The 19,046-nt window shown below is 37.1% G+C and overlaps 4 protein-coding genes and 1 long non-coding RNA gene across 10 annotated transcripts; 4 read left to right on the forward strand and 1 right to left on the reverse strand.

Annotated features, from left to right (window-relative positions):
• The first annotated feature begins 2,848 nt into the window (after window positions 1-2,848).
• Window positions 2,849-4,050, forward strand: LOC147288834 (S-adenosyl-L-methionine-dependent methyltransferases superfamily protein). The gene is made up of 2 exons (XM_086242692.1): window positions 2,849-3,463; window positions 3,581-4,050. The coding sequence occupies exons 1-2, from the start codon at window positions 2,921-2,923 to the stop codon at window positions 3,899-3,901; spliced, it is 864 nt and encodes a 287-aa protein (XP_086098818.1). The 5' UTR covers window positions 2,849-2,920; the 3' UTR covers window positions 3,902-4,050.
• Window positions 4,051-4,419: 369 nt separating this feature from the next.
• LOC147288835 (28 kDa ribonucleoprotein, chloroplastic-like) lies at window positions 4,420-6,576 on the forward strand. Its single transcript, XM_086242691.1, has 4 exons — window positions 4,420-5,036; window positions 5,138-5,239; window positions 5,550-5,834; window positions 6,257-6,576. The coding sequence occupies exons 1-4, from the start codon at window positions 4,545-4,547 to the stop codon at window positions 6,317-6,319; spliced, it is 942 nt and encodes a 313-aa protein (XP_086098817.1). The 5' UTR covers window positions 4,420-4,544; the 3' UTR covers window positions 6,320-6,576.
• A 337-nt stretch (window positions 6,577-6,913) lies between these two features.
• Window positions 6,914-11,627, reverse strand: LOC147288836 (bromodomain testis-specific protein). 6 transcript variants are annotated; one of them, XM_086242685.1, is made up of 10 exons: window positions 11,455-11,627; window positions 10,775-10,908; window positions 10,291-10,627; window positions 9,654-9,851; window positions 9,125-9,187; window positions 8,938-9,027; window positions 8,507-8,596; window positions 8,297-8,355; window positions 7,386-7,536; window positions 6,914-7,301 (listed from the first exon to the last, which is right to left on the reverse strand). In XM_086242685.1, the coding sequence occupies exons 2-10, from the start codon at window positions 10,834-10,836 to the stop codon at window positions 7,230-7,232; spliced, it is 1,122 nt and encodes a 373-aa protein (XP_086098811.1). In that variant the 5' UTR covers window positions 10,837-10,908; window positions 11,455-11,627; the 3' UTR covers window positions 6,914-7,229. The 6 variants fall into 6 exon arrangements, with proteins under 6 accessions (XP_086098811.1, XP_086098813.1, XP_086098812.1 ...); XM_086242687.1 differs by having other exon boundaries at window positions 11,451-11,627; XM_086242686.1 differs by having other exon boundaries at window positions 11,266-11,627.
• A 1,492-nt stretch (window positions 11,628-13,119) lies between these two features.
• LOC147288837 (uncharacterized) lies at window positions 13,120-13,530 on the forward strand. Its single transcript, XM_086241049.1, has one exon. It carries the CDS (start codon window positions 13,120-13,122, stop codon window positions 13,528-13,530), a length of 411 nt encoding a protein of 136 aa, XP_086097175.1.
• Window positions 13,531-14,248: 718 nt separating this feature from the next.
• On the forward strand, window positions 14,249-17,898 carry LOC147288838 (uncharacterized). The gene is made up of 3 exons (XR_015122011.1): window positions 14,249-14,382; window positions 17,167-17,263; window positions 17,345-17,898. It is a non-coding gene; the product is annotated as an uncharacterized LOC147288838 (long non-coding RNA).
• Window positions 17,899-19,046: the final 1,148 nt, after the last annotated feature.

Genomic DNA, 19,046 nt, shown 5'->3' on the forward strand with positions numbered 1-19,046 from the left:
ATTGTTTGCTCTGGATCTTTTCCTAAACAAAAGTATTAATATTTGACCTGTGGTGAGTCTACCCTTGCTTGCATATATATATGCGTACAAATTACATGTTCATTAATTAATGCCATCAAATCCAATAGTATCTTGATCTCGAAAAAGAAAAAAAGAAAAAAAGAAAAATCCGATTGTATATGTGTTTGAGATTCTGCTTTAATTAACTTCTATTTTTTCCGCCAAAAAATGGTTGATAAGGTAGTGGCCAATTGTTTTCTTCTAGCTAGGTGAGCACGCTGTTTTCGACTTTAATTTCAAAAATGGCAAAACCTTTTAAGTTATTTTTATCTAATAGATCATAGATATGAACAAAAGAGTCTCAACTTAGATTTTAATGAATTTAAAAGTTAAACGAAATCTAGATATTCTTGATTAAGATTTTATGAATTTCATATAAATAGATTCCTTAAAAATTCAGGTGTTTTAAAAAACTCATGAATTTCATTAAGCGGTGAATTTTAATGGATTTAGATAGATTTAAATTAATAGATTTTTTTTCACATATCAAAGGCCATAAAAATTTCAACCATTTCCTCTTAAATTTTGATGGATTTTATAAATTTTAAAATTCATTAAAATTTCAATTAGAGACACTCCTAAAAAATGGTGTATAATCAACAAGAATAAGAACAAGAATAGTAACAAGGCAAAGGGGGTTCACCTAACCCTTCTTAATTACAAACAAATTAAAGCCCCACTAGCTACAGCTAACTGCTTTTCAATGTCAAAACAATATTTTAATTCTGAAACCTTAATTATATACCTACAAAAACCTCATTAGTGCGACCCTCTATGTCTCAAAAATTTTCAATCTTTTGCTTGCGCTTGCTACTATAAAGACTAGTTTGTAGTAGTATAATGAAAGACTTGAAAGGGTATAAAAAATGGGCATAGGTTTCCTAAAGCAAGAGCAGTGAGGAAGCACACTCAGTGGAATGTATTGTATATGAATTTAAAAAAACTTTTGTAGAGTTTAAAATTAATATGATATTCAATTAAGACTTCTAAAGATTTTAAAAAGTTTGTAAAAGTTTATGTGTATTCAAGTAAGAATTTTAAAGAGTTTATAAAAATCATGTGGTATTCAATTAAGATTTTTAAATACTTTTAAAGTGTCCGTAAAAGTCTCTGTGTATTTAAAAAGTCATTGATTTTTATGAAATTCATTTAATGATGAGATTTGTAATAACTTTGAAAGACTTTTATGTGTATTTCAAAGTCATTATAAATCTAACCTCTCTCTTACGAATTTTTATAAATTTTGTAAAACTCAGTAGAACTATGTAAAAATTTGTAAATTACGTAAAAATCTATCCTTTAAAAAAAGTCAACAAAATTTTTTATAAATTTATATACACTGCACCGTCTTAGTTGAAAATTCTACCACCTTTGAAAGCTACATATGTAGGCAGCAAATTAAAGTTATCAAAATTTTGATTAAGTTGGGTTGCTTTAAGGGTTTGACGTGGATTCGAAAATTCTACCACCTTTGAAAGCTACATATGTAGGCAGCAAATTAAAGTCATCAAAATTTTGATTAAGTTGGGTTGCTTTAAGGGTTTGACGTGGATGTTAGGAATAGAAACCCGACCAAAATTGTGACTATTTGCTTTGAGCAATCATTCCCATTTTTCCAAAGGCCAAAAAATGCGTACTCATTTTTTGCTTTAAGTGGGTTTTAGGAGAAGAAAAAGCAGTACGGACCCTTATAACAAGCAACAGGAGTGAACTAAGGAGGCAAGAGAAAGAACATCAATTGTGTCTGTCTGAGTGTCTGACCTTTACAGTGTGCATGGTGCACGTGCAATGGATCTGGGACACTCCTCAATCAATTGGATGGTTGGCATCTAGAAACCCTAATTAATAGCTGGATATCAATTTACATTAATGCAATCATGGTTAATTATGTGCCTTTTCATTTTTCAATATGAAATTTGTTTTTTTTGCTAGTCCTTTTTAAAATAAAAAATTAATGGACCTGATTGTGAGAATATAGAGTGTTGTTTTATATTAAAAAATTATAACTTTGTATAGTACGTAGTTTATAAGGTGTTAGGCATTTTCACTTATTATCAATTTTTTTTGGCTTTAATGCTCCAATTTCTTAGTATAAAAGCTAAGTTAATTCATCTATGTCACGCATTAAAAAAATATGCTCGTCTAATAATTTATATAAAGTGTTAGATCTCTCCTTACAGGGATAACTGATAAGGAAGGACAAAAAGAATTTCAGACGAAGACATGCATAGGGTAACACTTTATGCTACATTGAACCTATATGCTACTATAAAAATATATTTATTTGCTAATTATACTTGTTAATGACAAAATTTGACTCAACGAACAAAACCGCATTGCACGTTTGAGGCTTTGAGCCTTTGAGCAGACAACTTATAATTATTCTTTGTCTTTTATTTGGGGCCTGGGGATCAATATGAGTCACAAACGATAAGAAACAAACAAACAAACTGATATGTCTCTTTGTTGTTTTCTTATGGTACCTGTACGTCTTACTTTTATTAAACAGAAACACTTTTTAAAATATACACGAAATTTTTTCCCTCTCTTTTATCCCCCTCAATTTCTTAACAGGCATTATAGCATACATTCGGTCCACAGAATTGGGCATCAAACCCATGACCCAATAAGACAGGTTAGCGTCCGGCCCATTTGTCCCTTGTATGTGTCCATCCAGAAAAGTTCAGCCCATCATGGGCCCCATTAAGTATAACGATCTTCAGGCCCAAATTGGGAGCCAAGTCACTAGACTCCTTACCAATCTACCATTAACAAGTTGTCTTCCACAGTTCCACTACATGTATCTGTGGCACAGTGGCACATAGAAAGTACACCTCAAAATCTTCAAAAAATCAAAGACATGGTCACCATTCACCCAAACCTCAAGCCATGGCATCCATCTATGACAAGCAACCCACCACAGATCTCTTCTCTAATCAAAACCAAAACTCTTCCATCAAGAATTTCATGCAACACTTCAAGTGACAACAATGAAACCAAACAATCCCCAGCAGGCAAAATCAAGCGTCTTGTTCTCCCCCAAGAGGGTAGAACCAAACTCAACACTTACCCTGACAGAGAATTCTATGCCTATCCACGCTTTGTGACCCATGTTGATGATACCTTTATTTCCACATTGACCAATCTCTACAGAGAGAGATTGAGGCCTAATTCAGAGATTCTTGACCTTATGAGCTCATGGGTCAGCCATTTACCCAAAGAGGTTAGCTACAAAAGGGTAGTGGGGCATGGGCTAAATGCTCAAGAGCTTGCCAAGAACCCTCGGCTGGACTATTTTTTTGTCAAGGATCTCAATCAGGATCAGAAGCTTGAGTTGGAGAGCTGCAGTTTTGATGCAGTGTTGTGCACAGTTAGTGTGCAGTATCTTCAACAGCCTGAGAAGGTTAGAATATGGATGGTGCCTTTTTATTTTTTGTTACATTATGTGGTTATATATATGTATACATAGTATATACACCTTATTGAGTGGGAAAAAAACATAATTATCATGTATTTGCAGGTGTTTGCAGAGGTGTTTCGGGTTCTAAGGCCAGGAGGGGTGTTCATTGTGAGCTTTAGCAATCGATTGTTTTATGAGAAAGCCATAGGGGCATGGAGAGATGGGACTGCATACAGCAGGACACAATTGGTTGTGCAATACTTTCAATCTGTGGAAGGGTTCACACAAGCTGAAATAATAAGGAAATTACCAAATGCTAGTGGTGCTTCAAACAATAAATCACCATTGGGTTGGTTCATGAGTTTGATGGGATTGATGTCTGGGTCAGACCCCTTTTATGCAGTGATAGCTTACAAGAACTTCAAACCTGTATATGAATGATTAGAAAATGATGAGGCTCTATGTGTTTCAGCATCAGCATGCTTGTGTGTATTAGATTTGTTGTTGTAAACTTGTGAGATTGCCAAGTTGAATGTGGAGAGCTGAAATGAAACTTGTGCCAGGTCAGGGTACAATGGGTTTTTAGTGCACTGAAGTAAGAACCACTTAAAAATGTAGCAGAATTTGCCCCAAAAGAAATAATGTAGCAGAACTTGAAAGAAAGAAAAAAACTAATGTAAGAGTTGAGTACAAATTTTCAAAATTCACTAGTAACGGCCAAAGGATATATAGGAATGTCATTGTGCTTCAGAATTTTACCTCATAATGTTAGCATTATAATGCTAAGCAATGCCACTAGGTCAGAGTGGGTCTGAAAGAGCTTGAAACGTTTCGATATGTTGCAAGTAAATAAATTCCTATATTGTTTTCGGCCATTTGGCCTTGGGCACGTTTCTGATATATGTGGACAGTACCGAAACGTTTATTTGTTTCACAACTTTGTTTTCCTCAAAATTAAAAATATCTTCACCTCACCTGCAAATCTTTGGACCATCTTCACCTAATGTAACCCAAACAATCTCTTCTCTCATTCCTTATCCTCTCTGTCCCTCTCTATCTCTCTCCCTCTCTTCTCGCTCCAACCATGTCTTCCGCAAGCACTGGTTTTTTGAAGCCATTATCGATAGCTGAAACTTGTCTAGCCTCTGTACCAACCCTCTTCACCCCCAAAAACCAATCCCCATTTCTTTCGCTTCCCTCAAAACCCAACAAGCTCTCCCACCTCTCATGCTCATTAACGCCTTCTCTCCCTTCATGGGTCTCTCTCAAACACAAGTCTTTACCTTTCCATGTGGCTCAGACCTCGAATTGGGCTCAACCAGAAGTAGAGGTAAAAGAAGAGGGTTTGGATTCTGAGAGTGAAGGGGTCGAGAACACAGAGGAGGGATTAGAGCCGAGTGCTCTTTCTGAGGGAGAAGAGAGTTCTGGGGATGGGGTTGTCGCGGGTGGTGAAGAAGAATACTATCCTGAGCCACCTGAAGAGGCCAAGCTCTATGTGGGCAATCTGCCTTTTGATATTGATAGTGAGAAACTTGCTAATATCTTTAATGAGGCTGGGGTTGTTGAGATTGCTGAGGTAAATTTTGTGTCTTTGTTGCTCTGTGTGTGCTTTGCACTTAAATTGCAACATTGGATGTATTGTCACATTGTGTTGTGTTTTCTCTTTCCAATTACTAGGTAATTTACAATAGGGAAACAGATCAGAGTAGAGGTTTTGGGTTTGTGACTATGAGTACTGTTGAAGAAGCTGAGAAGGCTGTAGAGATGTTCCACCGTTATGTAAGTTGCAAATTCCTTTGTTAACATTCTGAAATTTAGGGAGTAGAATATAGAAAAAAAGCATGCATGTTGATACTTGGGGTCCTATTACAAAGTGACATTACATTGATTTAATCAATTAACAATTGAGGGGCTTCATTTCATGCACCTTTACATCACTTGTTTAACTCGCCAAATCCACCAGAGGAGTGAGTTTATTGAAAAAAATCCTGGATGAACTATTTTCATGCAAATGTGCTAATGAGCACACTTGTTAAATTTCAAACTCTCATATAAACCGTGTTTGAGAGTTGCATTTGTTCTTACACAGGATGTAGGTGGAAGGCTTTTGACTGTAAACAAGGCTGCTCCTAGAGGGTCACGTCCTGAGAGACCTCCTCGAGGATTGAATGAACCTTCTTTCAGAATCTATGTTGGTAACCTGCCGTGGCAGGTGGATGATTCTCGTTTGGAGGAGGTTTTCAGTGAACATGGAAAGGTGGTGAGTGCCCGGGTTGTTTATGACCGTGAAACAGGGCGTTCACGCGGGTTTGGTTTTGTTACGATGTCTAGTGAGACAGAATTGGGTGATGCCATTGCTGCTCTTGATGGCCAGGTTATAGACTTACCTTGTTTCATTGAATGTTGAAACTTCTTTTCCTCCCAGTGTAGAGTATGCAGAGAAACTGAGAATGACGTAGATTTTAGGATAATACTCAGTCCATTACCTACTCATTAGGCTACAATAGCTTAATTTTATTTCAGAATCATTGTTGGTGTAGAAGTTATCATTTGACCTTTGAGACAAGGGAGTTATGGAACTTCCTTTGCGGGGCTCAATCCCACCATTCATAAAAGGGAAGAGCCATGAACTTTCTACTGTTTAATATAGTTATTCATCCCTAGGCTTGTGTGTTTAGACTCGAATGAAGTCACCTTGCAACTGATTTGCCTTTTGATTTGGATTTATGTTTCCTGCCAGATTCTGTGAATTAACAAAGACCCTGATTTTGTTTTGTATTTGGGTTGGGTGTGCAGAGTTTGGATGGCAGATCAATCAGAGTAAATGTTGCTGAAGAACGACCAAGGCGTGGCTTTTAAATTTAACAAGATTTTTCTTCAATAGTTGATATGAACTCTTCATGATTGGTGCTTAGTGTAGGGAGAGGATCTTGGCAGTCCCGTACCTTTTTTTCCCGTTTACTTATATTTCCTTCTTTGATAAGAAATTTTTATTAGGGATTTAAAGTTTTTATAGATTACCTCCTGTATTTTCTAGTATGTTGACAAACAGCATGGCCTATATCATGTTTATTACATTTAATCGGTCCAATGCAATTATCATTCTCATTTGATTACATTCTACTTTACAAAATTATCGCCCTACTTTTATAATAGGTCTAGATTTTTCCTTACACTGCTCCTTGAAATGTGTTTGTTCTGAATTTCGATAAAAAAGCTGATGCAATAATCTGAATTTTTTGATGTAGTAGTAGCAAAATCCAACACGCCAGTAGTCGCACTACCCAAGACAATAAGTACCCCATTTGGCTATTTTTAAATAATTTTTTCTTGCTCCTCTCCTTCTCTATCTCCTCTTTCAGATTTAAACAACAAAAAGTATAATGTTACAAAACGGATCTCAGCAATTAAGACATTCAAGATATATTGGCTCATGTTGAACTCAGATTTAACAACTCAGACTCGAGATAGAATTTTACAATGAGTGCCAAAATTTCGTAACTTTGTGTTGTCAATATACAGTATAAGATGTACAATGTGCTTCCAACCTATACTGTGCAGAGCGTGCAGCCAATTGTGCATCAAAAGTCTCCATCTTGCATCCATCCGAACCATTGAGGTGCTCCGAAAAGATTGCACTTCTCAGCCATAACGGTCAAACTCATCAAATATACCAGTCAGATTATGTGCAAAAGGTAGAACCATTAGCAGCCTTCTCTAAAATACTCAATCGTATGCGGGTGGGACAGAATGACCATCTAAGATTGAGCTACTTGGCTAGCCTTCTAGCTTCCTCAACTGCTTGAACGTAATAATACAATCTCCAAAGTGTGACATTACTCTGCAAGTAAATTACACAACTTGAGAAAGGAATTGAAATTCTATATTAGTACACAAACCATATAAATGTGCATCTTCATGTTACCTCTTTCTCAAGATCCACAAAAATTTCATTGGAGGAATTTGTATAAGCAGCTTTGCTATGCTGGATAATTTCCACAACACGATCAATATTTTTCGTTGGTAACTTCTGAATCAGCTTTCCAAGCTTGTGCTTCTCAGGAACCGTCATAGGCCTGGAAATTAAAGTTACAAGCAAAGATAAATTTAATGGAATTATATTTAGGGTCATCTAATAAGATACCCAAAATGAGAATGAAAATTAAGCTAAACCCCAACTTTAGTAAAAACGCAGACTGTCCACAGAGCGCTCGATGAAGCATCTACCGAGCGCTCGGTGGGCATTGCCGAGCGCTCAACGCTTGCAGATGCAACCCGCATCTGCAAGCAAAAAGATGCATCTGCAAGTAACTGCATCTGTATGCACCGAGCGCTCGATAGGCTTCCGAGCCCTCGATGACCTGTTGGGCGCTCGGTAGTGTAGTTTTTCTGCTCCGCATCTGCGTACACAGATAGATTGGACTGGTAACTTAATTTTTTTTGCTGGGTTTCTAGTTAAAAATCTTTCAAAAAATGGGTTTATGAGTAATTTATTATTATATTTAACCATGATTGCCTTGTAGGGGTGAACCCTTCATTTTGCCAACCAATCTTCCTTGTTCTCACAAATTTAACAAACAAAAACTATTTCCAGTATTGGCCTCATTCTTAACAGTAGGCATTCTAAAAACACATAACAATCTAACTCACATAACTTTGTTAAGATCTACATCAGAAATTCCACAGAAATTTTCACGTATAGCGATTTGATCTCAATCATCTAATTCCCGATTCCTAAAGAAGCATTAGATCCTGAGGCCCAATGTTTTCAACGAATATGTACAATTAAATGTTGTCCTTGCTGATATCAACTCTGAGAGTATTATTCAAAAATACCTGGATGTGGACATCACAATATCAAGAAATTTTTCAAGCTGCTGCTCGATGTGCCCGAGCTGAAAAACAGACAAGACTTCAGTTCAGACATACGTCATTGTAATGTAGAAAACTTTAAAAAGCTCAAAATCATACTATTGATGTGAGTTGTGATATAACTATATGAATGAAAACAATAGTACTAGAAAATAAAGAATTTCAGATAATTACTGTTGAAGATATTTCATCAGAATATTTTTTCACTGTCTCCTCAACCAGCAAGCCATCATTCTCTATAAGGAATTGCAAATCATCATCAACCTGGAGAGTAGAATTATGATACAATATAAAGTCACCCATCAGTAAGTTGCAAACAGACATACATACAATTGCTACAGAAAACACAAACCCCTTCACGTCTGCATCCTACTTTCTATGTCTTCTTGAGTTAAAGAAGTTTACTAGTTCATCTTGATCTAAATGTGTGTGTTTGTGTGTGGAGAGGGTTGGGGGAAGAGAGAGAGAGAGAGAGAGAGAGAGAGAGAGAGATAGGGATCACGTCTTGCCTTTATCTTCCATCCAATGCCATAAATTAATGCAAGAATGCATAGCAATCGACAGCTACCAATCTAGTTTTAACCCAAAAACTTAACAGTTCTCACCTCCCCGTTCTCTTTCTCAGAAGCCAAGGCTGAACCTAAATGTGACTCCCTTTCCTGTTTGTAAGTCAGTTTGCAAACATTACATCTAGACTGGGGAAAGAGAACCGAGTCATGTGTTTGAACAAGTGCACACATGAAGGTGACACAATCCAACAGATAGAAAGACAATAAGGAGAATGTTAGTCACCTTTGGCTCCTCTGGACCAGCTACCAACCTAGCCGTTTCTGTAGTGTGGCCATGAGCACAGTTCTAAACAACATTAGAAAAGTTCAACCATAAATTTCTACACAACAAGGTCCCGTACAAAACCCAGTGACAGCAAGTATGGTTGCACCATTTTAAGCTTGGGTTGTGCAACACATAATAAAAGGCATATAACAACTAAATTATCCTACCGGAAAAAATGTAAATAAGAGGAGAGAAGAAATAATTCTTCTGTATTAGCTAAAAAGTAAAGGTAACAAAAACATAAAATTTAAATAGATCTACGAGGAGGTATCCATCCCCATAGAAGTCTCTATGTTAACTAATTTGAGCATCCAAACTACATGCTGACACATTAAAGGAAAATGTTGCCCCTTATTAGCATATTCAATAAAATGTCTGTTTTCACTAAACATTTTCAATTGCATTAAAATAGAAAAAGGTTAAATCAACACCAATATGGAAAATCTGAACATAAAAACAACGACAAAGCAACAGAATGAAATATAACCTCTATGTTAGACTCGGGATTGGTAGGACTAGAAAGTGCAGGGAGGCTGGTTGAAGAGAACGAAGAAGATCTCTTTAGTCTCTTAGAGGGAGGTTTCCCTCCATCAACATCAGCTGCTGCACCTCTTGAAGACGACAGACATTTTCTGCTCTTTATCTGTGATTTTAACCGGCTCATAGCTACAACAGGTTTCAACATCTGCATTTACACATATGGTTACTGCAGAGTAAAGATTCTAAAGAACCATAGTTGAACTCACAGGCTTGGACAAACATATGCATCAAATGTGAAACATATGAAATCAAATCAACAATTGTTTAATATATAAAGATATACATGATCCATACAAAATGTGAATGCAAGAACTAATTACATTCTAAAGCAAACGAATCTCTTGGTAAATACACACAACACTCAGTAAAAGAAACATTTTCAATTACATTACAGCATGTACCACCATATCACTACAACTCAAGGATACATTCAATATCATGGCATATTTATTGATTGTTTGACAAGAATCAAGCACAAAAACCAAAGTCATTTTATATAATTCAAATCATGAATCTATAATCATAGTTGATTTAGTTCTAAGCACCCATTTAAAGGCAAAAGAAGATTAGGCATCCCAACATACCTCATCAACTTCTGGTGAAAGAAAATTCACACCCTGCCTGAGCAATAACTTCAATCTTTCTTTTTTGAAATCTGAAAGCCCAGTTCCTATGCTGTTACTAAATAAATAACCAGAAATACCGTAACTATGCTCAATCGTATCCTTGCCTCTAACCTCCACACATCTGCTTTGAGATAGATCATAGGATTTGGAAGCAAGAGGTGAAAAGTTTTCTACATGCGATAACAACTCTATCACTTCACTTGTATAGTAACCAAAGTAGTCTGGTCCTACTTTACCGTGTTCTCTCGAACCAACAAAATCCTTTGTAACTTCTGACATAACAACTGGAAGGCAACTGCACCACACAAGGAAACTACATTAAAAAAAAAAACATATGATTTTAAAATGTAGATGGAGAATGATTAGAACATTGATCAGCAAACGGGCTAATGAAACTGTGCCACTCTCAAAGCAATTTCAAAACATAAATGTACTTTCTTACCAGATATGCCACGACAACACTTCTACTCGAGCAAATCTTCTTCTCTGCCAAGTAATCAACATGCGCACACCTTGTACACCTTTTCTAGCATTGATATGTTCAAATGCAAGGATTCTGGGTCCAACACCTCATTTCTGAGAGGGCAACCACATTGATCAACATATCTTGAAGAAATTAACTAACAAAAAAAACTGCATTGTGTTGGATCAATATCTTTAATGACTTGGGGTTTTAAACACCGTGATCAAACCAAAGAAACGCCAAGACTATACTACTGAAGAGACATGAAACACATAAACACAAATACAGAAACCCTAAGTCCACAATCTATATAAAGTAAGGCGATTATATAATTTCCATGGCGAAGAGCGGTTAAAATCAAAGAATCAATTTAGCATTCTCTACATAAACCCTAGCGCTCCGTTTGGTTTCTTGGACAATATAGAAAAATTTAAACTAAAAACAAGATAGTCATTCGGAACTGAACTTACCAACACTACTAAAATGGGCCAATCAAAAGCAAAACGTTCAAATTTTAGTTTTTTCATCTTTTATTTCGCTCCGTTCCTCAGTTTTCACGCGAACCAAACAAAGCCTAAAGCCATGAAAGCATAACCTGGAGAGAGAGAGAGAGAGAGAGAGAGAGAGAGAGAGAGAGAGAGCCAGAGAGGCTTACGTACGTTATCGGCGAGTTGGCAGAACCGGGTAACCGGACAAAGAATTTGGGTGAGAATTTCGAAACCCGACGACGTCGTTCATTTAAGCTCTAACTAAGAAGGTGAACCGCCTTTCAGATTTCCTCTTCCGTGGCTCATTTACAAACTCTTGGAACAAGAGACGCGCTGTAGCATCGTGTCAAAGATATTCAGATTGGAGTTATTTACTACGCTCCTGAGATTTATACTCTTTTAAGAGTGAGACTCTTTTAACATTCACTCTTAAAAGTTTGAAAAATTATACATATATTTTCTAAAATTTTAAAATTATTACACATAATCCTATAATGAGATAAAAAATAAATAAAATAACCTAATAAAATTAGAGTGTTGTTATTTGCACACTCTTTTTTTTCTTTTTGCACACACTTTTCTCCTACATACTTCCTATCTTCTACTAAAATTTTAAATTTCTCTTTAACACACCCCTCCAATTACCCTAATACCCATATTTTATACATTTCAAAAAATTTCCCACCACAACACACTCCTTCACCCACCACACCCCCATCAACTCAAACAAAAAAAAAAAAAAACAACCCATCGCCCTCCCTCCCTCTCCTATTCCCTCACCGACCACTTCATTTTCTCTCTCCTCCCCACAACACCACCTTCCTATCTCTCTCTCTTCTTCCGCAGCACCACCATCCCTCTCTCTCCTCCCCTCCGAACACCATTTAAAAAAAATTGCAATTCGGCAGGTTCGGCACTGGTCCGCCGAACTTGCCGAACTGCATTTTTTTTTAATGGTGGATGTTCGGTAGTTGTCTGCCAAAGAGAAGGAGAGGTGTTGCGGGGAGGTGGTGACCCGAGAGGCTGAGTAGTCGGCGCTATGCAAAGGCTGGAGTTGGAGCCAGTGTGGGCCTGGTTCTGGGCTTCGAGGTGGAAGACGAGGTGCTGCGAGCGGAGGTGTAGCAGCGTGTGGGAGGACAACAAGCTCATGGAGGCTAGGTGTTACGCGCAGGCGGTTGCGAAGACGAGGTGCGCGCAAGCTAGTAGATTGGGTTAGCAGCTGTTGGTGGTCTCTGCTCGCGGGGAGGTGGCCAGCGATGGCAGGCGTGGCCAAGGTTGGCGGCAGAGTGACCCCATCAACTCAGACAATGAAGAAGAAAAAAGAAAAAGAAAAAATGGAGATAAGAATGGGGTGTGTACGGGGGAGATGAAAATGAGGTGTGTGGGTGAGGGGAGGGCCAAAGTGGTCTTTTTTCTTGAGTGTTTTTTTTTCAGAAAGGGTGTGCAAAAAAAAAAAAAGTGTGCAAATAGCAGCCTCTAAAATTACTCAAAGTATAAAATTAAACTTAAATATAAATATTTTCTTTGTAATTTATTTAATATTTTCTCTTATAATAGTTATACATAATAGTTTTGAAATCTCAGAAAGTGTATGTGTAATTTTTAAAACTCCATAAGATGTATGTAAAAAAATTATAAATCTTAAAGAGTGTAAGTATAAATAACTTATTCATTAGGGCTCTTTAAATTGCTTTTTCCACCCCCATTTATAAAACGTTTCCAAAAACCCTATTTTGCCCTCAAACTGTTAAAAAAAAAAAAAAAAAACCATATGTACAGTCCTCGAGACTATTACAGAAGCCACCGCTCGATCACTGTACACTCCTCAAGGCTGCAATGGCTTCAACGCTCCAAAAGCTCCTCCGAAGATCACAACCCACAAGACTAATCACCGCTTCACGCGACTGTCCAGCGCCAAATCTCACACCACCTCTTGTTTTTCACCAACCTCATCTCAACCAAACCAAACCAGACCCTCATCAAATCCTAAATCCAAGCCCATTACTGGTTATACCTAAAACAGAGAACTTTACCTCCCATCGTTTCTCACAGATTTTCCCAAGCTTCCCATTTGGGATTTGTTTAAACCCGATTCCCTCATCTGGGTTGGTCTCATCTGAGGCCGAGGACGTGGAGCTTGATGATTCGCGGAAGGTCTGGGCTGATAGCGTGAAGAAGAAGAGGAAGAGGAAGATGAACAAGCACAAGTACAGGAAACTCAGGAAGCGTCTCTCGAGACAAACTTAGGCTCTTTGTTAGGTGAGATTTGATTTTTGGACAATGTACCTGGCTTGCTAATTCGATTGATGTGCCATTGAATGTTGCAAAGTAAAAAGTTTTCCTTTTTCCTAATATTTTGTGACAAAGATAGTGAAAGGGATTGTTACGAGCTTAAACGTTGTTACTCGTTGTTGTCGCCTTTTGGCAATGAGAATAAGTAGTTCAGATAAGCTTGCTTGCTGTTTAACTAATTTAGTAATTTGGGTTATATTGGTATTTGTTACTCGTGGACTACTATGCGTATAATTCAATTTTTGATGCCTTTGTTGACTTAGCTGATTTAAATAGATTCATGTATTAATTCATGACTAGTTTAAAGTTTAAACCTTGTGCTTCAGTATGGATGTGTGCAGAATGACTAGCTTGTGTCCTTTGTTATCTACTACTGATATGGTTATGGATGAGAGCTAAATGTTTTTTTGAGTATAGACTCAGGCTTTTGCAATTCCAAATTGCTTATGCCTATAACTAGTTTGAACCATGTTCTCAAGAAACTATGAATTCATGATCTCATGGAAAACTGTTCTTCCAAGTTTTGGTGTTTTTGCTACTTTTAATGATTGATGGTGTGCTCATTCATATGCAAGTATTAAGGATTAGTACCTAGATGGTGTCTTGATAGGTTAGTATAAATTCTGTGTATCATACAATAACTATCTGATTTGAAATTTTCTCTTCTCAAGAAGCAGTTTGGTGCTTCAGATCAGATGAACCTTGCATAGGTGGCATCAGGACAACTATTATAACATAGTAGCCTTTACGTAAGATAGGATGTGCTCAGGCTAGAGAGCAAGTTGAAACTTGATCAGAATGATGAAGGTACATATTAAAACATTGCAATCCATAGTGCTTATGCATGCATGCAATATGCATTCACATATACAGATCTATATTGAGTGCACATATAGTAACAATAGACATACAGGACATGAGAGCATATTTGGGTTCTGATTTGAGCAGTTTTGTTGTGAATTATGAAAATGAAGGAAGGGGGAGAAAAAAAGAGAATTTTTTATGGCTATTTTTAAATATTTTTAAAAACAGTCGTGGCTATCAGGCCAGGAAGAGAGAAACAGCAATAGGCTAATAGCTGGGTTGAAGGTATAATCAGTATTTAGTTACCCCATGTTGTTTTCTTCACCTGATATTGAGCCTTTTCTAGGGAGTTAGAGAGTCCATGCACTATGGTCTTACCACGGAATGTGATCCATAAGTTTAATTTTCACTTTGACTACCAGATGAGCTTCCAGTCTAAAGATGGCTTTTCTGTTAACCAAATCCTGGAGTTACGAATACATGCTTGAGTTAGAATTATACTGTCAAGCATGCACAAATACATGCTTGAGTTACGAATTATACTGTCAAGCACAATGTTTAAAGTTTTGTTTAAACATTGAGGTAGTGAAGAAAAATGCTACCTGTACAATAAGAAAACTAGTATCCTTAGTTCCTAACCTTTCTATCTATTTCCCATGGCCTTACAAATGATGCAAGGTTCAACTGTCCATCTTCTGCTAAGTGCGAACCAAGTGAAACATGGTAGGGCTCTCTCTGTATCTCTATTCTCTACGAATAGACACATTTTATGCAGCAAAGAGCCACAAGAATAACAACACTGCCTATCTGAACCAATTTCCAGATAGGCAAAATGGCCAGGGTAACTCCCTCTGTGGCGACTATGGTAGCCTTCCACCCACAGAACTGAAGCCACCTAGGCTAGCTATAATCTTATCTGGACAACACACTGGTTGCTAATGGAAACATCTACATCTTTGAATTCTGCACTCGCTGACTTTTTCTCTCCCAGAGATAAGTTGCTGCCGTGCACTCTACATTCGGCATTCGCCACCCTTCTGTCACCGCTACCATACTCTTCTCTTGTTACTAATGTGGATGACCTACTCATCTGTTTGAGTATCTACTTGCGTGCTAATCTCGTGGGTATATTTTTTTTTCCTTTTTAGAGTTCTTGGATTCTCTGTCACAATACTCCTCTATTGCAGCTGTTAGGTTAATTTGGGCTCAAACCACCACGGCTTTTGCAAGAACCCCAACTAAAAACCAGACAGAATAGTCGATCCATATCCGATTCATTGGTTTGGATTTTGCCCAATGTAGTTAACCTAAGGAATAACCCTAAAGGGCTGCTAAAGACTATAGGCCGAAGGCCCCTTCTTAATAGCACTCAAATAGGGATTGAGTGTCCCCAAACCAATTATAGGTCAGTGCAGTTGTAGTTGTAACATAGCCCAAATGCGAGGGTTTCGAACCAATGCAAAAGCTTTTCTTTTCACGCCTAAGTTTGTGGGGGATATGACTATTCTGGGTTTGGGCATTCAACTGGAATAGCTTGTTGAAGATTTTATTTTGTTTTGTGGCTACTGGCTAGTCTTTCAAGCTCAAAGCATCATGCAAGACTAGCCGTATCTTTTCCCGTGTTGTAGCCAAGTGAGGTGAATCATTATGGCTCATTTACAATATCTTTGTTTGTTTGGCACTTGGCAGTTTATCCCTTAATGAAATTGGGGGTTGTTTGCGTGTTGCAGAGTATTGAAAAAATTTCACTAGTTACTGATCTAACATGCCTAGATTATGGAGGACAGCCTTGATCCTGACTGCATTATTTTCTGTCTTATTCCTTAGCTATAACAACTAATCTTATGCCATGTCAGTAGTACACAGCTGGAAGATATATATGTTGTTCATGAAACAATGTTTTAAGTGTAGTTGAAATGGTCCAAACCAAATACATCATTCAAGTACTACCCCAGGAATCTGTCTTATGTGCCAATGCCCGAATGTCTTCAACTGCTGTGGTGCCCACTGTTGTTAATGAAGAGGACAATCCCCTTATTATTGACTCACTCAAATAAGATATGCTTAGCCTTTACCAGTATTATGCTCCCCACTGCATATATGTCACCTTAGAATTATTGGGACATCCTGCCACACGCACACACACACACACACACACACACACACACACATATATATATATATGTGATTGAAATTGGCAGTAAATTTTAAATTTTGAATTCTTTTGCCTTGTGTTAGAGTATGCATGGTATCTTAGGGTGGTGAATGTTTCTTTAACAAAATACATGATTTTATATAGTGCATAAAAATGACACATTTTTCCGATGCCTAATGCTAGTAACTAGTTCATATGAAGAAGGCTGCTTACCTCAGGTTTGAGAATTGTGACATCTCCAGATAGGTAATAAGCCTGGTCATGGATATTCTTTAGTTGTAGATATATAATAAGAAACAAACACATATACAAGCAGCCCGATTTGCAATTTGCAAATGACTGTATGTGATTTAAAAGAGACATATCTCATCAACCCATCACAATAACAAGAAGATAGATTTAAAGGGAGTGAGACCCACCACTGGTTTCATTTTCTTTTGCTTGGTATATATTTATGGATTCCAAGGGCCAAGACGACATAAACATACCTTTATTCTTCAGCCTTTGGCTTCATACATACCTGCTGTGCTTATATCTATTCGATTGATTGATATTATATTAGTCGTTATTAAGTCATTTTCCTTTCCCACCTATACATATATAAGTTTAGTGCTTGTCTTGTTACCCTGCAGGTTTTTGCCGAGTCCTGAAATCTGATCCTAAAGGTGTGGCTGATATATCATAATATGTTGCATATATTTGTATAGTGGGGTCGGTCAGAATTGATAGGTATAAGTTAACCAGGAAAACAACGTTATTCGTTTTTGACCAAATGACCATTTGCCATGTGATGTGCAAACTTTTTTTCAGGATCTGAGGGATCCCAAAGATGAAGTGCTGGCATGTTAGCTACTTAGCTCAGACCTCAAAAGGAGCAACCTTTTTCTGGAAATACTAATGAAGAAATCACAAAGTAAGGTCCATATTATATTATATATATCATCCCCAAATTAACCCAATTAAAGTAAGGGGAAGGAAAATTAAATGCCTTTAATCTCTTCACTACCTTGTTTCTGTTAGCCAACAACAGTATGAAGCTTAGAAGAATCGAGTTTCTCTTGGCATTGTCTGGAAAAGATTAATGTGGCTTATGGAATGGTTAAAAAGTTGGATATCTTTGGGGCTTCTGGGTAGGACAAAAGGGTTTTTGAATATGAACTTACACAAACTTGGTACATTTTAACAATTCTGTTTATAGAGATGGCAAATACCAGTACTGGGATATGGGGCATGGGCATGGAGATGAAGCAATCATATGAGTATGGTATTAGGCATTGGGCATTGGGCATTGGGCCCACACTTTCCCTTGTTATGTACATCAATATGATTCATACCCATTGTGTAGGCGTGGAAAAACTTTTGTATGTCACCGTACATTTGGCATGTAAGTAAATCACACTTCTCAATTTATTCAAATTATATTGCGTCTACAATTTTATAAGAATATTATTTAAAAATTAAAAATTTAAATATTAATAATTTTACATGGATTATAATTTGACTGAATTTAAAATACCACGTCAGCATATTATGGTAGCATGATGTGGCTTTGCATATCTTAAATGACTCTTTCACAATTTTTGAAATCTTTTTGAGTTTTTTCCCATTTAGAAAGACTTTTTGTATCACCCAAAAAGGAAGAAAAAGGAAAAAAAATCCATAATTAAACACATCTTAAATAGAGAGTTAAAGTTGTTTAGAAAATCTTCCATAGAGATTCAGAGTTGTCCTCGATACTGCACTCCCAATTGGCTCTTGTTTTCAATTATCTATCTTTTGTTTGGATAAAACTCAAATACAATTTCATTATATGAGGTTATAAAGTCCACTTAAAAATTATATTTTCAATAATGAGATTGAAATTCGTGAACAAGAAAACCAACATAAAATTTGCACTATCTACCACCCAAATTTATAATGTGGTTCTTCAGGGTGAGCAAGTTGAAATTCATTCTGATTCCGAAATTAAGGTCTCTTTACTGTTTTAGCTGGGAAAGCTACCTCTACCTAGAATCCTAAATAGTATGTGGGCTCATATTTTTATTTACCACATAAACCACACTTATCAAATTTTAAATGTCTAAGTTTAGAGCTTGTTTCACAGTCACTTTTTTATGACTACACCATCTTGAAATGTCTTCACATTGATTTATTATGAGCTTTAATGAATGATTGCTTTGGTTGCAAATGGCAATGGGTAGTGAAAACAAGCAACTTTACCCACATGGGTACATGGGGTTTTGGTTAGTGTTGGTGGTACCATTTTACCAAATTTCGCATCCAACAGTTTTTGTGTCAATTTCCCATGACCCTACAAAATTACAAATGATGCATGCAACTATCAGACTATGAGAGGTCCCATCCCCATGGTCCATCCCCTCTGATATATGCTTAATGCTTTCAGGCTGTGACCCTGTGACTGTGACCCCCAACCCAAGTAAACTGAAAAACGCAGTAAAAGTCTCACCCTCTCCCTCTCTCTCCACACACACACTTGACACAGTGACACTCT

Source organism: Dryas octopetala, chromosome 4 (assembly GCF_963921425.1).
Source record: "Dryas octopetala chromosome 4, drDryOcto1.1, whole genome shotgun sequence".
In the NCBI taxonomy this organism is placed as follows: domain Eukaryota; kingdom Viridiplantae; phylum Streptophyta; class Magnoliopsida; order Rosales; family Rosaceae; genus Dryas; species Dryas octopetala.

Excerpts from the sequence above, each read along its gene's own strand:
- LOC147288834 (XM_086242692.1), top strand. The coding sequence starts at position 2,921 with ATGGTCACCATTCACCCAAACCTCAAGCCATGGCATCCATCTATGACA. Across the intron at positions 3,464-3,580 it reads ATCTTCAACAGCCTGAGAAG|GTGTTTGCAGAGGTGTTTCG; the intron begins GTTAGAATATGG and ends ATGTATTTGCAG.
- LOC147288835 (XM_086242691.1), top strand. The coding sequence starts at position 4,545 with ATGTCTTCCGCAAGCACTGGTTTTTTGAAGCCATTATCGATAGCTGAA. Across the intron at positions 5,037-5,137 it reads GGGTTGTTGAGATTGCTGAG|GTAATTTACAATAGGGAAAC; the intron begins GTAAATTTTGTG and ends TCCAATTACTAG. Across the intron at positions 5,240-5,549 it reads TAGAGATGTTCCACCGTTAT|GATGTAGGTGGAAGGCTTTT; the intron begins GTAAGTTGCAAA and ends GTTCTTACACAG.
- LOC147288836 (XM_086242685.1), bottom strand. The coding sequence starts at position 10,836 with ATGTTGATTACTTGGCAGAGAAGAAGATTTGCTCGAGTAGAAGTGTTG. Across the intron at positions 9,188-9,653 it reads ATCCCGAGTCTAACATAGAG|AACTGTGCTCATGGCCACAC; the intron begins GTTATATTTCAT and ends AATGTTGTTTAG. Across the intron at positions 8,356-8,506 it reads CTGATGAAATATCTTCAACA|CTCGGGCACATCGAGCAGCA; the intron begins GTAATTATCTGA and ends TCTGTTTTTCAG.
- LOC147288837 (XM_086241049.1), top strand. The coding sequence starts at position 13,120 with ATGGCTTCAACGCTCCAAAAGCTCCTCCGAAGATCACAACCCACAAGA.